Source organism: Argiope bruennichi, chromosome 6 (genome assembly GCF_947563725.1).
Source record: "Argiope bruennichi chromosome 6, qqArgBrue1.1, whole genome shotgun sequence".
Classification (NCBI taxonomy): domain Eukaryota; kingdom Metazoa; phylum Arthropoda; class Arachnida; order Araneae; family Araneidae; genus Argiope; species Argiope bruennichi.
The window spans coordinates 130,257,071-130,280,328 of record NC_079156.1 but is presented as its reverse complement, the minus strand read 5'-3'; the positions used below and the strand labels follow the sequence as shown (position 1 = coordinate 130,280,328).

Below are 23,258 nucleotides of genomic sequence, written 5' to 3'. Positions count from 1 at the left end.
TTATATTTATTATATAAATGTATTTTTTAAATTAATGAATGGTTATTTCGGAGATTTAGTTAAGTTGGTAATCCTTTGGTTTAATGTCTGCTGCGTTACTTAGAGTATACTGTACTTAAAAAAAAACAATCTTTATATCTTTTTACTCAAATATGGGTACTTGTACTAATCAGATAAGAGCAATTAATTGCCAAAAAAGATCGTCAAAGATATGCTAATTAATGGACTATGTTTGCTAATGGCGTTTAAGCCTAAAAATTTGCCAATTCCCTTTTATTCCAGTTAATAATTATAACTGAAATATTCCAAAGGGCATCCAATAAAATCTTAATTCAAGCGTTCATTACGAAAAGACGATTTTTCTGTCCAATATAATTGAAAAATCAAACGATAAATTCATACATTCTATCGTAAAAAGGTTTTTTTTTTTTTTGCTTTTCAATGAAATAAGAATTATTAAAATAATCGTTAATTTTTTCAAATATGTTTAAATTGCAAAAAAAAAAAAAAAAAAAAAAAAAAAAAAACACCTTTTAATTCTTACTAAATTACAAATTTTTGGTATTCCCTAAAAACTTCAAAGATTTTTAACAATATAAAATTTGTAACAAGTATATATTTGAATATTATTTTTATTATATTTGTTACATTAATATTATTTTTTGAAATCGATGCTTGACCTGTGTGATAGCAATAAAATCCCTATCTATGGCCGCTTCAAAACATAATACTTCATTATTTTTGAAAAAAAAAAAAAAAAAAAAAAAAGGACTGAAAGGAATTTGTAAAAATAACTTAGATGTTAACCTTTGGCTACCAGCTTGCCGAGAGGAATTTTTTCAACCCATTCAGTTGTACCACTTGACTTGTAACAAAGAGATGATTTAAACCAATAAAGACACATTGCCATCAAAAGCGCTTTTCAATATGCTACATTAAACGCAAAGAAAAAAAAATTTGCAATAAAATCATAGATACAACTATACAGTCATTGCAAGGCTGATTGCTTGAAGAAGATCCTTTGAACTCACAAATCTGCTGAATTGCAAATGAATTTAAAAACAATAAAAGGATTTATTTTCCAATTGTGTATGTTTATATTGTTTGTTAATATTTTGTTATTTTAAGCACATGATGTTGCCATCATCAACAATTAGAAAAGTAATTATTTCAAAATCATTTTGTTTAGATCCTTTTAGCGGTATATCAAACGAACAAAATATTCGATGAATAGAAATTCGAATACAAAACAATTTTGCGAGTGAAAATCTCAATATCAATATATAATCTCGTTGAAAATAATACTTGATAATTGATTCATTTTGCTTTCCTTTCAGCCGCCGTGGCACAATTACTTTACACAACCATGCCACAATTTAAGATCAATAATACATAAGGAATTTAATTTATGAATAGAATTTTACTAATTTTATTAAACTTTTTTGTTTACAAATAATTAAATATAGTTTCATTTGGGATTCCTGAAGGAGCTTATGTATTAACCGTGTACCAGCGATTAATCGCCAAAGATGTCATTTTGGTCGTTGCTAAAATTTGACTATGTTCATCGGTGAATTCGATTAAGTCTTAACCCTTAACTGGGGAGGTGAAATTTTAGGACATAAGTGGGGAGGTGCGGTCTATGAGACCGCATCTCATTTACACTCAAATTAAATTTTCTAATGAATGTATTAGTATGAAAAGCTGCCAATATATTTTGCAGATATTTTTCTTGATATATAGGTATGTTTTAGAAATTTTTCAAAATATATTATCATTGAAGAAAGTAAATGCGTTGGAACATACATTTTCTTCTCAAATTACATGTTACAATAAATAATATTGTTGAAAAAGCATATTACTTTTTACTTTTTAAATCATATTTATTTTTAATGTATATGAAGGTATATAGAAGACAATATAATGAAAAATTCAACATTTATATGAAAAATTAAAAAAAATGACAATGGATAAAATTGGTCCTTTTTTTATCGGCTTGTGTGACTTTCATAGCACGGTTATCTAGGGCATTTTAAACATACAGGTCAAGAACTAGTATAAAAATCAACCTATAAATTCTGTATATATATCTCTTGGTATATTAATATATTTTATAAATTTTTCAAAATACATTATCACTAGAAAAATTAATTATGTTTGAATATACATATCAAAATCAGTTGAATGCGAACTTTCATCTAAAAACTCTTCTGTATAATTATCCTTATCACTAAAATCACTTTATGCTTCATTTAAAAGTGTCTGGAGTACTGCTTCATAATAGAATCAGTAAACTGGATGATATTTCGGGCTCAAGTTTTAGCGCCATCTGCTAAGCCTTATTTATCACTGGTACACTAACAAGGAGATGCGGTAACAAGGAGACCGCGCTCGAAGAGATAACTGAATTATTTTAAAAAGCATCTGCTGAAGTCGGTTGAAAAAGTGCACGTGTATTGAAGGTCACAAAACAGGAAGCTACAGGGTCAATCCATTCAATTGAGCTAAAAATAGAATAGGGGTCACAGAAAATCCATCGCGAGCGTTCTCACAGACCGCATGTTCCCAGTTAAGGGTTAAGTTCGCAAGTAATATGCAATTACACCAAAAGTTCTCCAATAATATGTATTTCCATCAAAAGTTAATCAATAGCATGCAATTTCACAAAAAGTTGACCAATAAGATGCGGTTACGCCAAAAATTAGCCTATAACATGTGGTTACACCAAAAGTTAGCCAAAAAGATGAGATAACAACATAGGCTCACCAATAACATGCAATTACACTAAAAATTCACCAATAAGATGCGGTTATACCAAAAGGTCGCCAAATCTCGTGCTGTTTATACACATGTACTTTCATGAAAATATTAAACTTAAAAGAAGAAGTTTAATTCATTTTACCAGAAAACTTTCGAATTTCTTTTTCTGGACATGAGAAACTTGCTATTATCTTTTAAGATATGAAACTTGTTTGTGCCATTATGATCAACAAAGTATCATATAAAGAAATTTTTGTTCGAATTTCTAAATGGTTTCTGTAATTAAACTTAAAACGTTCTTTAATTTAATTTAGCAAGTTTTTGTAAAATTCCTTTTTGACATTCAGTTAGAGAAACGTACATTGGTACTGGCACTCAAAAAATATTTAAGTCAAGTTATCAGTGTTCTTTTGTATCATCCTGTTTATACCATTGTTATGCGTTGTGTATCTCTCCTCTATATCTGTCTCGTTTTAGATTGGTACCTGGTCCGATACGAAGGGTTTGAAACTCAACGAGAAGATCCTTCCTCCCGTAACCGCATTCCAGAAGAGAGACATTCCTGTTCGTGTCACAAGTATAACGGTAAAGCATAAAGAACATCCATTTCTATCATCTTTTATTCACTCTGAAGTAGAATTTAACACAAAGAACGTTAGTTTCTACTCTTTTATTCATTCTGAAGTAGAAGTTTAACACACTAATTTCTACTATCTTTCTTCCACTCAGAAGCAGAAGTTTGACACAAGGAACATTCATTTCTATTATCTTTCATTCACTCAGAAGCAGAAGTTTGACACAAGGAACATTCATTTCTATTATCTTTCATTCACTAAAGCAGAAGTTTGACACAAGGAACATTCATTTCTATTATCTTTCATTCACTAAAGCAGAAGTTTGACACAAGGAACATTCATTTCTATTATCTTTCATTCACTAAAGCAGAAGTTTGACACAAGGAACATTCATTTCTATTATCTTTCATTCACTAAAGCAGAAGTTTGACACAAGGAACATTTATTTCTATTATCTTTCATTCACTCAGAAGCAGAAGTTTGACACAAGGAACATTCATTTCTATTATTTTTCTTCCACTCAGAAGTAGAAGTTTGACACAAGGAACATTCATTTCTATTATTTTTCATTCACTGAAGCAAAAGTTTGACACAAGGAACATTCTTTCATACAATCTGAAAAAGAGTTTTGACCAAACTGACTGAAAAAGTAATCATCTAGAAGAATTCAAAATTCAGTTAATGGAAGTGAAATATTAAATGATGGCTTCTTTTCTTTCAGCAAAGTTTTTAAACATTTCTTTTTCAAATGAAACGCTAAACGTGTCAAAAACGTGTGAGGCGAAGTATTTGATGAAAGAATGACATTCGTTAGAGTTCAAATATAACATTAAAAAGCATGGTCAAACAACTATGTTTAAAATAAATTTCGAATTTTTTTGTAAAGAATAGAGGAAAAATTGTATGGCAATTAAATTAGAATAATTAAAATGGTCATAGTTTTTAAGGTGAAATATGGATAATTTATTACAAGAACTATTTTAGCAATTATTGAACAAAAATTCCGCAGTCTGATTTAATTTTTGTTATTTAATTAAATATCTTAAGAAAAATCAGATTTTTAAGTTGAAAATAACGCGCATGACTTAGTTTAGTTATATTAACGACCCGTTTTAAAGCAACACTGCATAAACTAAGAGATATATTATACAATATTTTATATTTAAAATGGTAAAGAAAAAGAAATGAAGATACAAATCGAAAAGATATTATTTTACTTCTTTAACTTTATCCGAGTTCTTTTGCCACTCCCTGTAAAAGAATGAATAGAAGTCTCGGAATTAAGAAAGTTGAGAATAAAAAAAAGAAAGTTGAGAATAATGATTTAAGCACAGTAAAAAGTAATGATTTAAGCACAGTAATGATTAGGCACCTCTCTAAAAGTTGAGAATAATGATTTAAGCACAGTAAAAAGTAATGATTTAAGCACAGTAAAAAGTAATGATTTAAGCACAATAATGATTAAGCACCTCTCTAAAAGTTGAGAATAATGATTTAAGCACAGTAAAAAGTAATGATTTAAGCACAGTAATGATTAAGCACCTCTCTAAAAGTTGAGAATAATGATTTAAGCACAGTAAAAAGTAATGATTTAAGCACAGTAATGATTAAGCACCTCTCTAAAAGTTGAGAATAATGATTTAAGCACAGTACTAATGGTGTCATAAAATCCTAAAACACTGAAATACTTGGTGTTGAACATTGACAATTTTTTCCCCCCAACTATTTAAAAGTTGGCCTTTTTTTTGTTGTGGAACACACATTTGGTGTAATATGAATTTCGAGGAGATTTGCACAAAATGGTGGCCTTCTCCTTGTTAAACAGAATGGCAGGTGTAGGAGAAGATGAGGAGGAAGATTAAAAAAAAAATAAAAAAAATTGGCCGATTTTTGGCTGGTCCCGAAGTGGAAGTTAGTTCGGTTAATTGATCAGTGATATGTGATATGGATGGATTATGTTAAAGACAGCAGTCGGTCCTAACAAATCCTGTCGATACTCCTTCGTTCAGTGGGTGGCAGTGGTGGGGGGTGATCGAATGCATACAAGAAGATGAAGTACCATATTTTCGTACCCCACAGAACTAATCAGGGAATGTCTCGACTCATCAACTTACATAGTAGTGATTTTGGTCAAAATGTTTATTTGTTAACTGATTTGGGAATTTGTCCTTTGGTGCCAATGAAATCATTTTTCTTTGCAAAAGGTGCCTCCGTTTCTGATGGTGAAGCCTGATGGCACGATGGAAGGTTACGTAGTGGACTTCTTGGAGCAGCTGAGCCTCGTCACAGGCCGTCGGTACCAACTGCAGGTAGTGAAAGACGGAAAGTACGGGACAAATTGGACCGGTCAATGGACTGGCATGATTGGAGAACTTGTCAGAAATGTGAGTATTTCCATGCTTTTCTTTTCGCATCTCTGTTTTAATTACACCTTGCAACGTTTTCCAATTGTATCTCTATCTGTGGATATATATACAGGAAGTCCTGAAGTAGACTGAACGATTTTCAAAAATGTATCACAGGAAAACGGTTAACGTTTTTAAAAAATTTATGTAACAGGGCATACATTTTTCCTCCCACAGTTTTTGGTTTTAGGAAAAAAAATTGTCGATGACGCCGAAAGTCCTTTTTATTGTTTTTTCCGGATGCAAATCTTCAAAATACGTAGCCTCAGAAGGGGTTAATCTTTCGACTTTAAAAGGAGTGTTTTGTGACTGACCGAGCAGTAGAGAACAGAACGGCAGATTCTGTGAACATTTTGTACTGTGGTTTTCATTTATTAAAAGATTTGGAAAAACTGTGACATAATTTTCAATTATTTCTTTATTTACATGTTTATTGTCTGCATCAGCATCTATCGACAAATTTTTTAACTAAAACCAAAAACTGGGAGGAAAGTCTTATGCCCTATATATATATAATATAACACTAATGTACGTGCCACAAAAAACGCACTTAATACCTGTTGTTGAATGGCAAACATAAAAGAGGTTTCAAACAAAATATTTAATCAAGCGCAAAAACAATAGTGATAGTGATATGACAATATTAACGTACAGTCTCTCGCCAAGTATGTCAAAATCGTGACAATCCTTCACAAATCTCGCTAAAAGTTTGAGATCCGGGACGGATACCATATATAGTAACAAAAGGCTTTTAAGGTTGCAATAAAAAATTCCCAATTTTTTCCAACTTTAGCCACTGTACATTAATCTTAAGTCTAGCCGTAATCGTTATGTCTTGCCTACGGAAACTGATATTCATATTTTCCAAAATAATTATCTTACAAAATAATCTTTGTATTGTTTTAATTCTCAAAAAAATTTACCTTTTTAATGATATCATTTCCATACAATTGTTTAAGATGACATTTTTTAATACATTTCAAATGAATCATTTGATTACTTTAAACATTGATAATCGGAGAGAATAAGCTGGCCTCCAAAAGCGATTAGTTCACCTAATTGGATGTGAAGCTTTCGCTTAAATTGTCATTAGAAGTCAAACATAGTAAGTAGTTCTAGGTCCACGATTTGTTCTGTAGCACAGTTCGAACGGACATCACAGCAAACATGTCACATGGCGCAAATTACATTAGTATAAAAATATAATATTAAAAATAATCAGAAATCAAAACTATGGAAATAATTCAATTTTTCATAATTACTCACATTTACTCATTCTGAACGAATACAAAAGAAATCCTTGAATTAGTAACTGGTAATTTTTTGAAATGGTAGTCATTTTATTCAATTCATGGAATTATTAAAATGGCAATTGCTTGAATTGGTATTAAGCCGTTGCTAATTATGCACTCTCAATAGAAAACTCGACCTTGACATTTCAATTTATCTAATGTTTTGTACAGAGAAAAAATACTTCCCTTCCACTTGCAGGAGACAGACATGGTGGTCGCAGATCTCACCAAAACTCCAGAGCGAGGTCAAGTCGTTTACTTCTCCAAGACGTTCATGACGTTCGGACTGAACCTTCTGGTGCACAAGCCGCAAGACATGCTGCAAGAGCCCTCCACCTTCGGTCCTTTCTCCTTTCTGACCGTCTGGCCGGCAGAGCTGTGGCTGGTGGTCGTGCTCGCAGTGCTCGTCTTCGCTGCTGCATGCTACGGGGCCTCTCGTTGGGTCGGCACCCCCGACAGAGTCAGGGCCCTCGAGTCGAAAGGCACCGACAGTCTGTCACCTTGTGGGAGTCTCTGGTTCACAGTGGGGGCCCTGCTGCAGAGGGACACTGGCATCTATCCCCGGTATGAAACTGTTGTTGCTGCTTATCCTCAAACGATCTGATATATGTCAGATAAACTCCAGTAGGTTGTTGATCGCCAAGAAATCGAATCTTAAGTCTCCCTTAGAAAGTCCGATGCAATCCAGAATGTGATCCGGTGCAGTTGGATAGTCACATCATTTTTTACAAGTGGGATGGAATTTTCTTCCGCTTTCAAAGGATAGACACTTAAGATGACCACTTTTTAGTCTAGCCAGGGCAGTCTGGGCATCACGGTCACATTTGATTTCCAGCAGAGTGCCAGGGGATGTTTCCGAATACCCCATGTACGCATATGGAATACGCCATATCAAATTGAGTTTTGTCTTTTCATTTGAGTATAGTTCTTGATAATTAACCCTTAACTGGGGTTAATTAAAAATCCCTCGCTAGCGGTCTGCGAGACCGCTAGCGATGGATTTTCTGTCACCCCTATTCTATTTTTAGCTCAATTGAATGGATTGATCCTGTAGCTTCCTGTTTTGTGACCTTCAATACACGTGCACTTTTTCAACTGATTTCAGCAGCTGCTTTTTTAAATAATTCAGCTGTTTCTTCGAGCGCGGTCTCTAAGACCGCTTCTCCCTGTTAGGGTCCCAGTGATAAACAAGGCTTAGCAGATGGCGCTAAAATTTGAACCCCGAAATATCATCCAGTTTACTGATCCTTTTATCAAGCAGTGCTCCAGACACTTTTAAATGAAGCAGAAAGTGATTTTAGTGATAAGGCCAATTGTACAGACAAATTCTGATATGTATGTTCAAACATAATTAGACATAATTACACAAACAAGGCTTAGCAAATGGCGCTAAAATTTGAACCCCGAATTATCATCCAGTTTACTGATCCTTTTATGAAGCAGTGCTCCAGACACTTTTAAATGAAGCAGAAAGTGATTTTAATGATAAGGCCAATTGTACAGACAAATTCTGATATGTATGTTCAAACATAATTAGACATAATTACACAAACAAGGCTTAGCAAATGGCGCTAAAATTTGAACCCCGAAATATCATCCAGTTTACTGATCCTTTTATGAAGCAGTGCTCCAGACACTTTTAAATGAAGCAGAAAGTGATTTTAATGATAAGGCCAATTGTACAGACAAATTCTGATATGTATGTTCAAACATAATTAGACATAATTACACAAACAAGGCTTAGCAAATGGCGCTAAAATTTGAACCCCGAATTATCATCCAGTTTACTGATCCTTTTATGAAGCAGTGCTCCAGACACTTTTAAATGAAGCAGAAAGTGATTTTAGTGATAAGGATAATTGTACAGAAGAGTGTTTCTATGATAGTTCGCATTCAACTGATTTTGATATGTATGTTCAAACATAATTAATATTTCTAATGATAACGTATTTTGAAAAATTTATAAAATATATTAATATACCATGATATATATATATACAGAATTTATAGGTTGATTTTTATACTAGTTCTTAACCTGTATATTTAAAATGCCCTAGAAAACCGTGCGATGAAAATCACACAAGCCGATAAAAAAAAGGGCCAATTTTACCCATTGTCGTTTTTTTATTTTTTATTTTTCATATAATTGTTGAATTTTAAATTATATTGTCTTCTATATACCTTCATATATTGAAAAAATAAGTATGATTTAAAAAGTAAAAAATAATATGCTTTTTCAAGAATGTTATTTATTGCAACATGTAATTTGAGAAGAAAATGTATGTTCCAACGCATTTACATTTTTCAATGATAATATATTTTGAAAAATTTCTAAAACATATCTATATATCAAGAAAAATATCTGCAAAATATGTTGGCAGTTTTTCATACTAATGCATTCATTAGAAAATTTAATTTGAGTGCAAATGAAATGCGGTCTCGTAGACCACAACTCCCCAGTTAAGTCCTAAAATTTCACCTCCCCAGTTAAGTGTTAAGTGAAGAGTCAGCGAGAGATTTCCCACAGATTGAGCAGAATAGATATGAAACTTTTCAAATCTTTATCAAATCAATTAACATATTAGCTGTTGGGTCTGAATTTTTTTCCCTAAATGTTTCTTGGGTTCATCATTCCTCTTTTATATAAAGTTACTGTCTGAATGGGAAGAAATGGAATTTTCCGATTCCCGAATCCGCGAAAACGTAGTCTGAAATTCGATTCTGGCATTCATATTTTAAAACCTTCTGATATAATAAATAATGTGACGAACAAATATTGTAAATGCTAATAATTTTGACCTGGACATATTAATAAACAGGTTTTAGATCTGTCTGAAACCTAAAAATACATGGAATACTGACCATCTTTCTGTACGCTTGTTAACTCTAACCCATAATAAAATACACCTATATAAATTTGGCATGAGGTCTGTACATTTCATTTGCAGTTTTCTATCTACTTTTGATGAAATTTAGAACCAGCTGTCCATGAGAATATGAACAAAATAAAAAAATTAAAAAAAAAACATAACAAGCTACATAAATGAATGCCTTGTTTACACTAGGCCAGTTATAAGACGGTCAAGTAAGCAGCGCATGCGCAGAAAGGCTGAGAAATGCTGTTCGGTCGATGCAAGTAATTCTCCCGACGGGACAACTACATGCCGTCATATTGTTTTATTATTATTATTATTATTGCGCATGCGTTTGTAGAATTTGGCGAGGTTTTTATTATATGAAAAAATTGATCACTTATCCTGGATTATTTCCGTCATTTTTTGCTCTTTGTTCTTTCGGATTCGAAGTTGTGTGTGTTTTTTAAATCTCATTTGGTATTTTTTCTTCTACAGTTTTCCAAATTTAAGTATGTTGAACTTTTTTTTTTATTTTGCCATGTTTCTTTGTGTAAATATCCATCATCTTAATATGATATGCAGCGAAAAAGCAAATTTCAGGGACGCCAAAGCGGCAATTTATAGTCAAGCCTGAATCTATTATGAACTTTGGCAAACATAAATCAGTCCCTCACTGCGCATACGCTGCCTACTGGCCATCTTATAACTGGTCGAGTGTAAACCCGGCATAAAAATATATGATTTTACAATTAATAGCCCTGTTTCAAATTTCCGGCTATAGCCGTCAAAGTTAAATCTATGCCGATCTATCTTTTCGTGAGAATATGAAAGCAGTAATTCATAAGCACCACAAAGTATATGGATAATCTTTTGTCTATAATTTTTACAATAAAGCTAATTAATTTATAACTGTCAAATGCATAGTTTAGGAGTAAAGCTCAGGCATCTTTCTCGTCATCTGACTGCGGTTCAAAATTACAAGGTCTGTCCCAAAATAGCCTTAGTATTGCTTTACAACGGGACGTTAATATAACTAAGCCAAAACCAAACCATCGAAGGGATAATTATTTATATGTTCATAGGCATGCGAATATGGCAGTTCAAAGATGCAACTAGCAAACTATATTTAATTTGTAATTTTGGTATCAATGAAGTTAACTATCATTTTTGAACCCAAGTAATGGGGAGAGATCTGAATTCCATTCTTTTTCTTACTATATAGCTGTTAATAGCAGCAGCAACATCAAAAAAATAATTATTAAAAAAAATTGAAATCTGCTATCGCAAATTTCGAATTATCAAGTGAGAACATTACTTTTTTTAAAGTCACGTGGTATCAATCCGGCAGAAAAACATTTTGTTCTCCCATGACTGACATTTCGAAATCCCCAATATTTAGAAAAGCGATGCTTTTTCATCATCTCAAAATCAATCGAGTTCTACAATTTGTTTCTTGCGACCCGAATTTTTTTCTTGAAACACCAGTTTTAAGCAATCACATGATTATCAGACTATGCACCCGTCGATATTTAGAAAACGAATTTTGTCCCCATCTCAAAATCGTTGGAGCTCCAAAACTTTTTTGCCAACTAGAAAAGTTGAAAATTAATATATATATATATATATATATATATATATATATATATATATATATATATATATATATATATATATATATATATATATATATATATATATATATATATATACAATTTTTGATACCTTGCCTTGCTGTTTCACGTTCATTCCCATTTTCTTCTCTGTGCTTCTTCAGGAGATAACTTCTTATGACTCTGCCTGTCCTTTTTTGGCCAGAGTGGAGAATATGGTACATGCGGACTTTCGTGCCAAGTTATCACTTTTTTCGGTAATAAGTCGCCAAATATGACAATCTATCATATCATTTTCTAATAACTTTAAAAGCAAAAAAATGAATGCCTCAAAAGCGATCATCGCCACTTTTCTGCTCGTGCATATTGAGGCTTCAAGAACCTCAAACCAAAACAACATCATGTTCTCACATGATTTAAAAAAAAAAAATCTTTATAACTCGAGTATTTATTATCGCATCTTCAAGAAATTAATATCATTAGAAATGACTCAAAGGGATAAATTTTATCATCGATAAATTAATCAACCGAATTCATTTATTGCACAATTCATTTAAAATTTCATCATTAAAAGCAGTATTATTTTTTCTTCCTTTCTTATTGCCCCATATTCAATAAAAAAAAAAAAAAATGCGCAGCCATAGTTTTGTTCCGTTTGAATCGAAATTTAATATCTTTAATGTCTCTTTTACTAATGTGTTTTTATTACACTGATTTTTTAAATTTCAATTTATGGGAATCGTAAAAAAACAAAAAACAAAAAAAAGCTGCTTTTTCGATTTTTTCACTCGTTATAGATAATACATCCATTGATTTCAGCCATCCAGTTTAGACAACCGTTTGGACAACTATATGGCAACAACATTTTACCTAACATTATCTTAAAAGAATTTTAATAGAACTATTTTTGTAAATTGTCGTCAAACAAGTTCTTTCTTGAGGATATAACAATATATATTGTTATTTACTTTAAAACAACTTAAGTGCGTTTATTATTTAGGTTAAATGTTTAATTGATGATATCTATACACGTGTTTTTTAACTGCACCCTTGTCAGCAAATTTTTTAAAAAATTGTTTCATAAACCACATTCACGTCTTGTAACACAAATTATATGTTTTACGGCCCAATTCTATACTGTAGATAGAAAGTGTTTCAATGCATATCTGCGGTCAAACAAATCTATCGCATGAAATACTGCACACAGGCAGTCATACAGTATGATCCATTAAGAAGTATACTCTTTCCAGATGCTGTAAAATAGTAAAAATCAAAAGACACGAACCACCTGAGCAAATCGTAAGGTAGATGTGCTCTTAAAGTTTGTATCTCGTCCTTGACGGAAATCACATAGGCAGTAGCATGAGTGTCTTGTGACTAGTCATTTTAAATGGCGGTGTCTGCAGCGGAGAAGGCATTTTGTGTTCTTCGATTATCAAAATGGAATCCGTAACTCTTGCGTAATTGCATTTTTGATCACAATTCGGAAAAGAAGTCCTAGTTAGAAAATATGTCTATAAATGGCAGGAAAGATTTAAAATTACGGGCTGTTTTTGCGAAGGTTTAAGTCCTGGACGACTGACTCTATCGCAAGAAATCGTCATTCAACGAAGCCTGGAAGATCAACACAGAGAGTGAGTCGTGACGTGCAGATTTCTCAGCCCATCGTCTGGAGAAAGTTGAGAAAGAAGCTGAAAATGATTCCATATGAAGTACAGGTGTTGCAAAATCTGAACGACTTTGACAGACAAAGGAGTTTTGCATTTTGTACCGATATGCAGCTTCGTTTTGAAAATAATGATTTTGCCAATCATTTCGTTTTCATTGATGAAGCAACATTTAATGTCGTTGGGAAGGTACGCAAGCACTTTTTTCCCTTTTTTGTTAAAGAGAATCACAAATTCACAGTGCAACACCTGGCAAGATCCCCCTAAGGTAAATTTGTTTTGTGCAGTATCAAGAAAGAAAGTGTACGGCCCTTTCTTAGGAGTCACACATAAAATATCTGCGATTATCTCTAAAAATAACCCCATACAATTCTGTTACAAGTGACATATAATATTTTACATAGTTCTTGATTTATAGAGCATTGAAACTGTATACTTCTTCATGAATCATCCAGTACTAATGTTGACTCAATGACCTTGAAGTCCGAATCTAAAAACTGAATGCAAATAATAATAATAATAATGTTTTGCATGTGTTTTATATGATTTTTCACACTTATTTGTCCTTTACAACGTTTCTAATGGGCGTAGAAATAAAATTTAATATACCGTCGAAGATAGCAATTTGCTTCCTCAAGACATTTGCTTTGTATCTCTGACGTACTTTCTTTAATTTAAAAAAAAATTAAACTAAAATTATGACATACTATTTCCATTCTCTTTTGAAATTTTTTTTTAATTATTCAAAAATTTCTCTCTAATTTAATTCATCAACAATCAAAATACTGTTTCCATTCATTTTTTAATTAATTATTTTCATAGCGAGTTTAAAGATTTTCTGTGTTGATTTATGGTAGAAAATATAAAACCAGGGGAGAAAGATCGCTTCTAAACTGATTTGGCAGAAAACCAAATTAGGAAATCAAGAATTTTGAAAATCATTTTTATACAATTTAAATTCTGATGGCAACATTTGCGGAAATTTTCTAATTTCTTTCTCTTTCTCCCTCTTTTTTCTTTTAACCCATCTTCATTTTCGTTTATTTGTTTCAATTTTTATCGGATGTAATTCATTGGATGACATAATTTGTCACAAAAAAATAAGCATCCAAAGCTAATATTATTTTTTAACTTCGTTTTTATGGTTTTAATTTATTTTATAGAGGCTTAGATTTCGCTGACATTCCTTATACCACAGGCAACGTCATGCGGTTTCTGATAATCTCTAACACTAATAAAGATGTGCGTATGTTGGCACTCTGCAAGCCAGACCATTTTGCTTACAGCCACCAAATTTGCACATACATACCTTAGAGGGTGGAAACGTGCACCTCTTAACTTTTTTTAAAAAAATTATTTAGAATTTAAATAAATTGAAATTTTGCGTTTTTTCGTGATTATTTCCGAAAATATTATTGCTCAGAAATGAATTTTATACCTTTTTGGAATATAAAAAAGCCTTTTTTAATGATATCCATGTAATAGTGCGGATTTATTGCTGCATTTTGACAATTTTTATAAAAAATATATTCTTTTAATTTTTAACAAGACTACATTGTTGCCTGAAATTTAAACCACTTTCATTATTTCATCAAATATTTCATCACGTAATTTTCTTCCGCTGTTGAAATTTTAGGAAGAGATCCTTTTTAATATCTGTGTCTCTGTAATTTACCAGATCGATAGAGAAATGAATTTACAATATTACGAAGTTTTTAAAGTATTTGAACCGCACAACTACTTTTTTAATAGTACTATAATGTTATGAGACTGTTTCTATTATAAAAGTTCATATACATAATACAGAGAAAAAATAAAAATCATGGATATGAAAATGCATCGAAACGATTTACTTGAAATAAAAAACAATCAAAATTCCCGGTGATCATCTAATTGTCTGAGACGATTAGTATTTAATAAAACTGAGACCACGATACTTATGCAAATTCGACAATTTCCCCCTGCTTATTGTCTTATGTGTTTTCTCATTAACCTGTATATCAACATATCATGCATTATACATTACCAATATACATTTAAAAATTATTTTATATTTATATTTATTTGAATTTTTATCATTCATATTCATTTTCATTTATTTTTCAGTTCCTTCACCCACCGCGTATGGGCGCTGCTGTGGTGGTCGTTCTGCTTCTTTGTATTGGTGTCTTACGTTTCTGCATTGAGCGCAGCTCTTCTCAGAAACCGCTCTCACGTCATCTCCACTTATTCGCAGAAAACAACGCAGGAAATTCTGGGAGTGAGTAATAACATTTTGTACGGACGCAAGACGCAATATATATATAATAATTTTTAAAAGCAGAAGGCAGGTTCGACGATACAGAAGACACTTTGCATTTTTAAGTTCGTTTCATTCTTTAATCCATCCCGGGAAGGCATCATTATTTACAAGCAGGAGTGACGAGCCCACTCACAATACAGAGCGAAAAGAAAATGAGGGGCAGCTGAACATTTTATCCCTGGTCTTATAATATCTGTGAGATCTCTGACGTGAGATCTCTGACACGTGTCTATTATGATTCACGTGGCGACCTTGATAAGAGAAAAAGAGGGAACCTTTAGAAGAATCTGTTTACTTCAACGCTTCTCTATGTCTCCACTCGGCACGTAGGAACCGCTGACGCAATAATTTTTACAAAGCTTCAATTGAATTAACTAGAATTGAAATTAGAGTTTAAAATATCATTACAAATATATATATATATATATATATATCTTAATCTAATTTAAATCTTAATTAATTTCCAAATTTTTATCTTAAATTAACCTACATTAACTTCATTCTTATGTGTTCTCTTATTTCCTGATCCAATTCCACCTTTTTTGTTTAGTTAATCCAACATGCGCTTTATCAAACTGCTCATTTCGGCATTTTCTCATGCTCTAAGTGAAGGGGGGGGGGAATCCTTAATGTTTATCACATTCTTTAAAAGATATTTAAATTTCTCTTTCTTAAGACTACACGTGTCAAAGAAATCCCTATCAAAATTTAATAGCAAAAACACCGAAGGGAAAATTTTTCTTGTGTGGCAATGTAGACTGACGTATCTCATCGCTTCTCATAATATACCTCTCGGATGAAATAAACCGAAGTTAAAATTTCAAAACTTTCTTCTATTTGGCCACACAAAAATTTTATATATATATATATATATATATATATGTAATAAAAAATATAAGTATTGTGAAAATTCCAATTAAAAACTTATTTCTGAATGAAATTAAAAAAGCACAATTGTGTCTAGAGAGCACTAATGCTACTGCTACTGAAACACAGATGCACATAACCAAATTAGTAAAAATGGACCGAAATAAAAACACAATCAAAAGTACAATTAAAAAAATAAGAATTCGGCCTGAAGATTTCCTCAAGGGTCACCCTGAGGCATGGGATTCAAAACAAGGGATTTTTTTTCTGTGAGGTGTCTGACTTTTTGTCCAACAATATTGCCCCTCGTGACCCGAAAATCCCCTGACATTAAGAGATGCACCATTTTTACAGAAATAAAACAGTAGATTACAATAAAATACAATCACCAATTTAAGCGAAGATTACAATAACATAATATAAATTATAAAAGAACACTCACAACTAATTATTAAAACAAAAAGGAAAGAACATACCGGTTGCAAGTAAAACATCTACCAAATAAAGTGTCCCATCGTGTTCTTTCTTGTTTTATTCTGTTCCTGCTTAGAAATGCCACGTCATTCAAAGCAATAAATAATTGGAGGGTCTCAGCGCCATCTATTGAGTTAATATGTAACGGAAAGTCTATTTTTATTTGTATCAAAAGATTAGAAGCGAACCAGCCCTTCTTTCATTAAAATTTCTATATTTCAGTAGTTTCTGGGAAATTTATTGGTAATGAAGTTTTTAATGAGATTTTTTTGTTGCTTCAATATAGGAAATTTTGTTATTACAAAATCCTTTAATCCTGTTAAATTGTGAGAAAATTAAATTTTTGAAAATTTTGGAGTTTAGATTATAATGATAATTACTGAGTTTAATTATTTTAAAGTTGAATTCATCCCTTTTATCGTAGATACCAACTAATGTTTTATCATTAGAAATTTCGATTTTTAAATCCAGATAGGTAGTTTCAAGTTGATTTTTATTTGTTTCAGTTAGAATTAAGTCTTTTGGGTAACAAAATAATAAAAACAAGTCAGACACCTCATAGAAAAAAAATCCCTTGTTTTAAATTCCCTTGCTCAAGGGTAACCCTTGAGAAAGTCTTCAGGCCGGATTCTTATTTTATTTTATTTTTTATTGCACTTTTGATTCTATATTTATTCCGTTCTATTTTTACTAATTTGGTTATATATATATATATATATATATATATATATATATATATATATATATATATATATATATATATATATATATATATATATATATATATATATATATATATATGAGAGAGAGAGAGAGAAATAAATATATAATATGTTCATAATATGTAACAATTTTTTTAAATGGCGGCGCCTTGGCCTAGGGGTTCTCTTTGATTTGGGGTTACTGGGTTCGAGTCCTGGTTCAGGCATGGTTGTTCTTCACCCTGTGTTCTATCTGTGAGGTGTGTGAAAGAGCCCCCTATAAAAAGGGGTTTTGCAAGTGAGTGTGTGAATGTCATCTTCATATGAGCTAGAAGTCAGACTTTTGTCCTCGGGTGCTGAGGGATCCTTATTTTCAGAAGCACCCCATTTCCGTGGTAAAGCCGACACGACATCAACATCATCATTTTTTCAAATGCTTTGATAGAGCTCAAACTCCTCCATCAAAGCATTTAATCTTGTATTTTTGCCAATTATTAATTTCGAAGTAGAATTTCCACTTCCAATTTCATTTCGTTATATATATATTCATATTTTTCATTCATGTTTTATATTCATGCATATGAATTCATGTTTTTCACTCGTATCAAACAACAAGGTGATAATTTTTTTAATGCCTTCCATATTAATCATTTAGAAGCCGAATAATTCAATTATCTGAGTGGATAAAGGGGTCGTCAAAAACTGATAATTTATTTAATTTGTCTTCTTTCACGTGCTATAAAAAAGAAATTTGTTGCCAAGGAAGTTTGGCAGTATTGCGCCAAATATATGTGGGAGGGAATGCTGATGATTAAAATTACCTGATTTATTTTCAAACAATGCTTAAAATGTCTGATATGAAGTTATACAAAGAATAAAAGCCGTGTAAAAGACGTAAAGATACACGATAATGTATCAGGATAAAAAAGATAAAACGCAGCTAAACACTTAATCAGTGGAATTTTGTACGAAAAATAATTTAAATAAAATGTTAGAATTCAGCATAGGAAATCAGGTGAATGACAACAACTAGAAATAAACAACCATTAGTTAATACTTATAACAATAAATATATTTCTTCCACGCTCATATCTAAGTGAAGAAAGTTTTCATTATCATTTGAAAATATTAAAAAAAAAAGTCAAAAGTAAGTTCGAAGAAGCTCATCATTCGTTTATAAACTTTTACTTCCTCGTATTCGTATAGGAGGTACAGAAGGAATATTGTTATCGCCAAAAAAATTTCTCCAGAAAAACATATTTTTGGTGTTTGTCTGTCTGTATATATGTAAATCTCAACACATTTTGAGCTACACAGATAAAATTTGGTATATGGATTTATAACGAAATTTGCAGATGTCTGTAACATTTTGAACGAAATCCGGAAGCCTGTCTGTCTGGCTTCGAGTATGCTACCTTGCGATTATAAATATAGGACACATTTTGATATCAATCGGCTGGCAAAAAAACTTTATATATATATATATATATATATATATATATATATATATTAGGCCCTGAGGCACACTGAATAATGTGAATTGTGGTTGAGTCCTAAGGACCATCACCGGCTACGGCACAAGACCTTCCTTTGGAAAAAATGTCCCGTCATTGATGGGAGAAGCCAGACCCCCACCTTCTTTCATACCCATCAGGGTGGCAAGAACCAACCCCCATGCCGGAAGCTTCTCATCCTCAATTAGGAGGTGCCCTCCTGGGGGATCGATAGATTTAGTAAAATGCTAGTCACGTTAAGGATCTGTATTTCGAAACTATCGTTCACTAATACCTTGCAAGGTATTCGGAGCCTTACCCAAGGTCCACAATTTTACACGGAGTGTGTGTGTGGGGGGGGGGTAACAGGAAGAAATATTCCTCTTATCCCCCCCCCACCTTCCTCTTTATCCTCTTTAGAAGAGAAGAGAGGACTCTTTATGGAAGAGTATGCGACAAAGATTCAGTGAGACCACTTCCGCTGGTTGCAGATGATTCCGTGACGATATTTATAGTCTTTTATACTATTTGTAAGTTCCATCATTCCACATGCATAATGAAAAATCTCGCAGAATGCTCTATAGAGCGAACCGTAGGACCAGGATTACCGAAATTTAGCACGTGATTGAATCTTGAACAGGAGATGTTCACTCAGCAAGGATTTTTCAAAGAATATGTACACCAAATTTCTTTCGAATCCATCAAGGAGTGCAGAATTATGTCAGGCACACACACACACAAACGGATTTTCAATTGTATATATAAAGACTCTTATCGATTCTTCACAATGTCACTATTGTTACGAATTTGCAATGTGGCTTCCTAGCACAGTTTGTCCCATTGTAGGAAAGGTCGCTTAACGATCAACTCTATTGGATACCGGATCAGTCACCCTCTTCTTGGCGACAAACTCAGCGACTTAGCGACGAATTCGGCGACAAAAAAGATGATACTAGAAACTTTAATAATTTTGGCGATAGAACCAATAGGAGCTGAGATATATTTGGTTGTTGAAAACCTTCTCTGCCCTGCTCCGAAAACTATAAAAGGTTGGCAGTTCAAGCCCAAGACAGTCCTGTATTTAGTGTCGTATGTCTATAATCATTCCAGCGAAGTTTAGTTTAATCAGTCCAACGAAGCACAAGCGTTTGCTGAAGGATCAAGTCAGGAGCTCAAGTGATTGCTGAACTGTGCTGCGCTCCGAGTCCTGATATTTATTGTAGAAGCAGCATCAAATCGCGTGAGGGGAAGCCATTCGCGCAGTAGTGAGTCGGCAGTTGTATGCAGCTAAAGCGAGGAGACAATGGAGAACTACAGGCGTTTGGAGAAATCGTAGAGATTAACTACGAACATTCCCTCCTCTTGCTGTCTGGCCATTTTGTGTGCTGTGGTTGTTGTTTACTAACGATTACTACTTGTGCTGTTTGTTCTAATTTCGTTGCTGTGTTTTGCTGTCTTTTGTATTTGTTGTTTGTCTCTTCGTATTAATAAACGTGTTCCTACATGCAAAAGTGCATTAGGAAAGCTTTATGGAGCTTTGTTGTTGCTCGGCCTTGGCTATATGAGACATTTCGAGTGTTGGAGGCTAAACTTCTGGAGAAATGCTAAAGATTTTCTCTGAATATAATGGAACACTTTTTTCATTATTTGTAAAATGCCATATTCTGTCGTTTCAGATGCCGACAGACTAATCTTAAATGAAATTTAGAAAAAACAACATTTAAATTTTCACCTTAAGGTATTTAAAATTTTGAAATATTTTCAAAAGACTATTTTTTTTATTAAAAATAATGCAAATAATATAACAATTTTCATTTAACATAAGTTTTTTAGACTATATTGCTTCCATTGCAACCGTAAGACACTTTATAAAATTTTTCATTCCAATTTTTCCAAGAAAGATTATTACAACAAACGCATTTCTTCCAAAATGAGAATGATAAACTCATTTATGTAGTGCAGTTAAAGGAGATTTAGTAAATTATTTCACTCTTAGAATTGTTAATATGTGTTTAATTGCAAACAAAACCCGTCAATGAGTAGACTGTGAATCGCTGTATCTATTTATTTGCATGTGAAATCGATAAAAACACAATTCGAAAGCACGTAATAATAGATAGATAAATCCCCAAATCAGAGGAATAACTTTCAGTGTATGATTTGAGCATTATAAATAAAAATCTGCGTAAAATGTATACTAAAACTATCTAAGATTAAATTGTCTCCATGTATCTTCTCAAATGGAATGGATTGTTTAACCAGTCGTAGTAGTCTCCCCTAAACTTTCTCGCATACTCTCTCATAAAGGTGTTATCTCAGAGAACGCCTCTCGTGACATGGGCACACAATAGTTACGAAATGTTTCTTTTTTCGTATGAATTTAGCACTTTTACTGAATGTATAGTGTGGTCCGTGTCTAGTTTTTTTGTCGCTTAATCCCTGGCATGCGGTAAATAGTATATAAACATTGAAATTGTGTTTCACATGCCTTTTACCCTACCGAATGAAACAAAAATTTAATATAAAACTGCACTTGCAGTCACAAAAACCCATACTAAATTTAATTATTTGTGTCATTGCATTTTTGATTTATCTCATTTACATGTTTCTGAAAGTACAGACAGTCAACACCTTAATGAATTCGGCTCAAACTTTGATCGGTAACTACAATACAGATGTTAAATCTGTGTAGCAATTTTTTTTTATCTAGCTTTTCTCATTTTGCAGTTATTGTTTTGACTTGTACTCGAACAACTGTACAGACAAACCTCATTTGGTCGGATTTTGCACAAAATTTGATAGAAATCTATAAATTTGGTATACAAAAAGTATACACAATTTCATTCATCTAGTTTTAAGCATTTTTGAGTTATCTTTATTACAAACAGATGGATGTTTTCCAAAAATATGTTTTTTGAACGCAGGTCTAAAACGTAAAGATCCGTCAAAATCTCGAGTTCGAATTTTTTTTTAATACTTCCTCTATAGTACATATATCAGAAAGCAGAAAAGTAGGAGCGAATTAAATGAAATTTGAAGTATAGTCAGAATAATCTATTTAGATGAAATTTTGGAAGTAGTTGCTTAAAGTAAAGAAATGTATATATATACCTATCTTCCTTTTCTATATAAATACAAACGCAAAAGTATACACGAAAGTTGAAGGGAAATCATTCCCTCTAGATTTGTTGTAATACTTCTTCTTCTTGTGTACAACCGACCAGCCCGCCACCACTGAATGTAGCAGTATCGACCAGATTTGTTGTGGTCGACTGCTGTCTTTAGCGTTGTCGGTCCATAACCGATTCACCAAACCTACATCCTCTTCGAGGTAATTGGCCCCAAGCCACAAAGTGGTCAATCACTGACTTTCCTCCTCATCTTCCCGTTCACCTATCTTCTTATTAAACAATGAAGAGGCTATCACTTAAAGTAAATCTCCGCGAAATTCAAAATATTTCTCCTAATTCTCGTTTCACAACAACAGAAATCCAAACACTTTCAAACAGTTTCTAAAAAACTGACAATTTTCAACATCATATCCTTCAGAGTTTGAATATTACCTGGTACCATCAGTACTACATTTAAGTCATTATTTTCAACTTTCAGATTCTTTTTTAATTCCGAGATTTCTATGTGTTCCTTTAAATAATGGTAAACAATAGGATTCCTCCACAGATGCATTTATTTCAATTTATTGTAATACTATACGGAATCAGCTTCTGTAATTCATTTTATAGATAGTGACTTTGCATAATTGAATTCTAATGTGAGGCTTTTTTTTCTGTCTTTTCTTCTTTTTCTTTTTTTTTTACCGATTAATTTTTTTATCTGTCAATGTTATCAGACAACAATTGGTTTCTTATCCGTTTCTATTCCGTTTTCGTCTCTTCTCAGCTGTAATCTTTCATTCCTCGCAATAAGTTGCACATTTTATATTTGGAAGCTTTACGATTTGTAAATATTTGGAACTCCCACTTCGAACTGGAGGCTATCTCCTTCCTGAGTAGTTAAGGTCTGGCAGTTGATGTGCCCTGGACTACAAGCAGACGGAGAGTTGGAGTCTGGATCCGTGCAGGCGGCATAACATTTTGCAAAGAAGAGATGAGTGAAGAAATTCATCAAGCGATTGAAGAGATCCGAGAGAAAAGAAATGGCAGTAAAGCTTTGCAGATATTGCACATGTCGGCCTATTTTTCATCTACTGAAGTCATACATCTGGACATGTTTTTAGATATTGTCGCTACCACCGAAGAA

General features: G+C 32.5%; 1 protein-coding gene across 1 annotated transcript in view; it reads left to right on the top strand.

Moving 5' to 3' along the window:
* The window catches only part of LOC129971507 (glutamate receptor 2-like), a 65,787-nt gene that overhangs the window by 25,743 nt on the left and 16,786 nt on the right, over positions 1–23,258 (top strand). The window contains exons 8-11 of the mRNA XM_056085336.1: positions 3,238–3,345; positions 5,540–5,719; positions 7,232–7,596; positions 15,271–15,424. Of these exons, the coding sequence (XP_055941311.1) occupies positions 3,238–3,345; positions 5,540–5,719; positions 7,232–7,596; positions 15,271–15,424 (807 nt within the window). The remainder of the gene's footprint in view (positions 1–3,237; positions 3,346–5,539; positions 5,720–7,231; positions 7,597–15,270; positions 15,425–23,258) is intronic.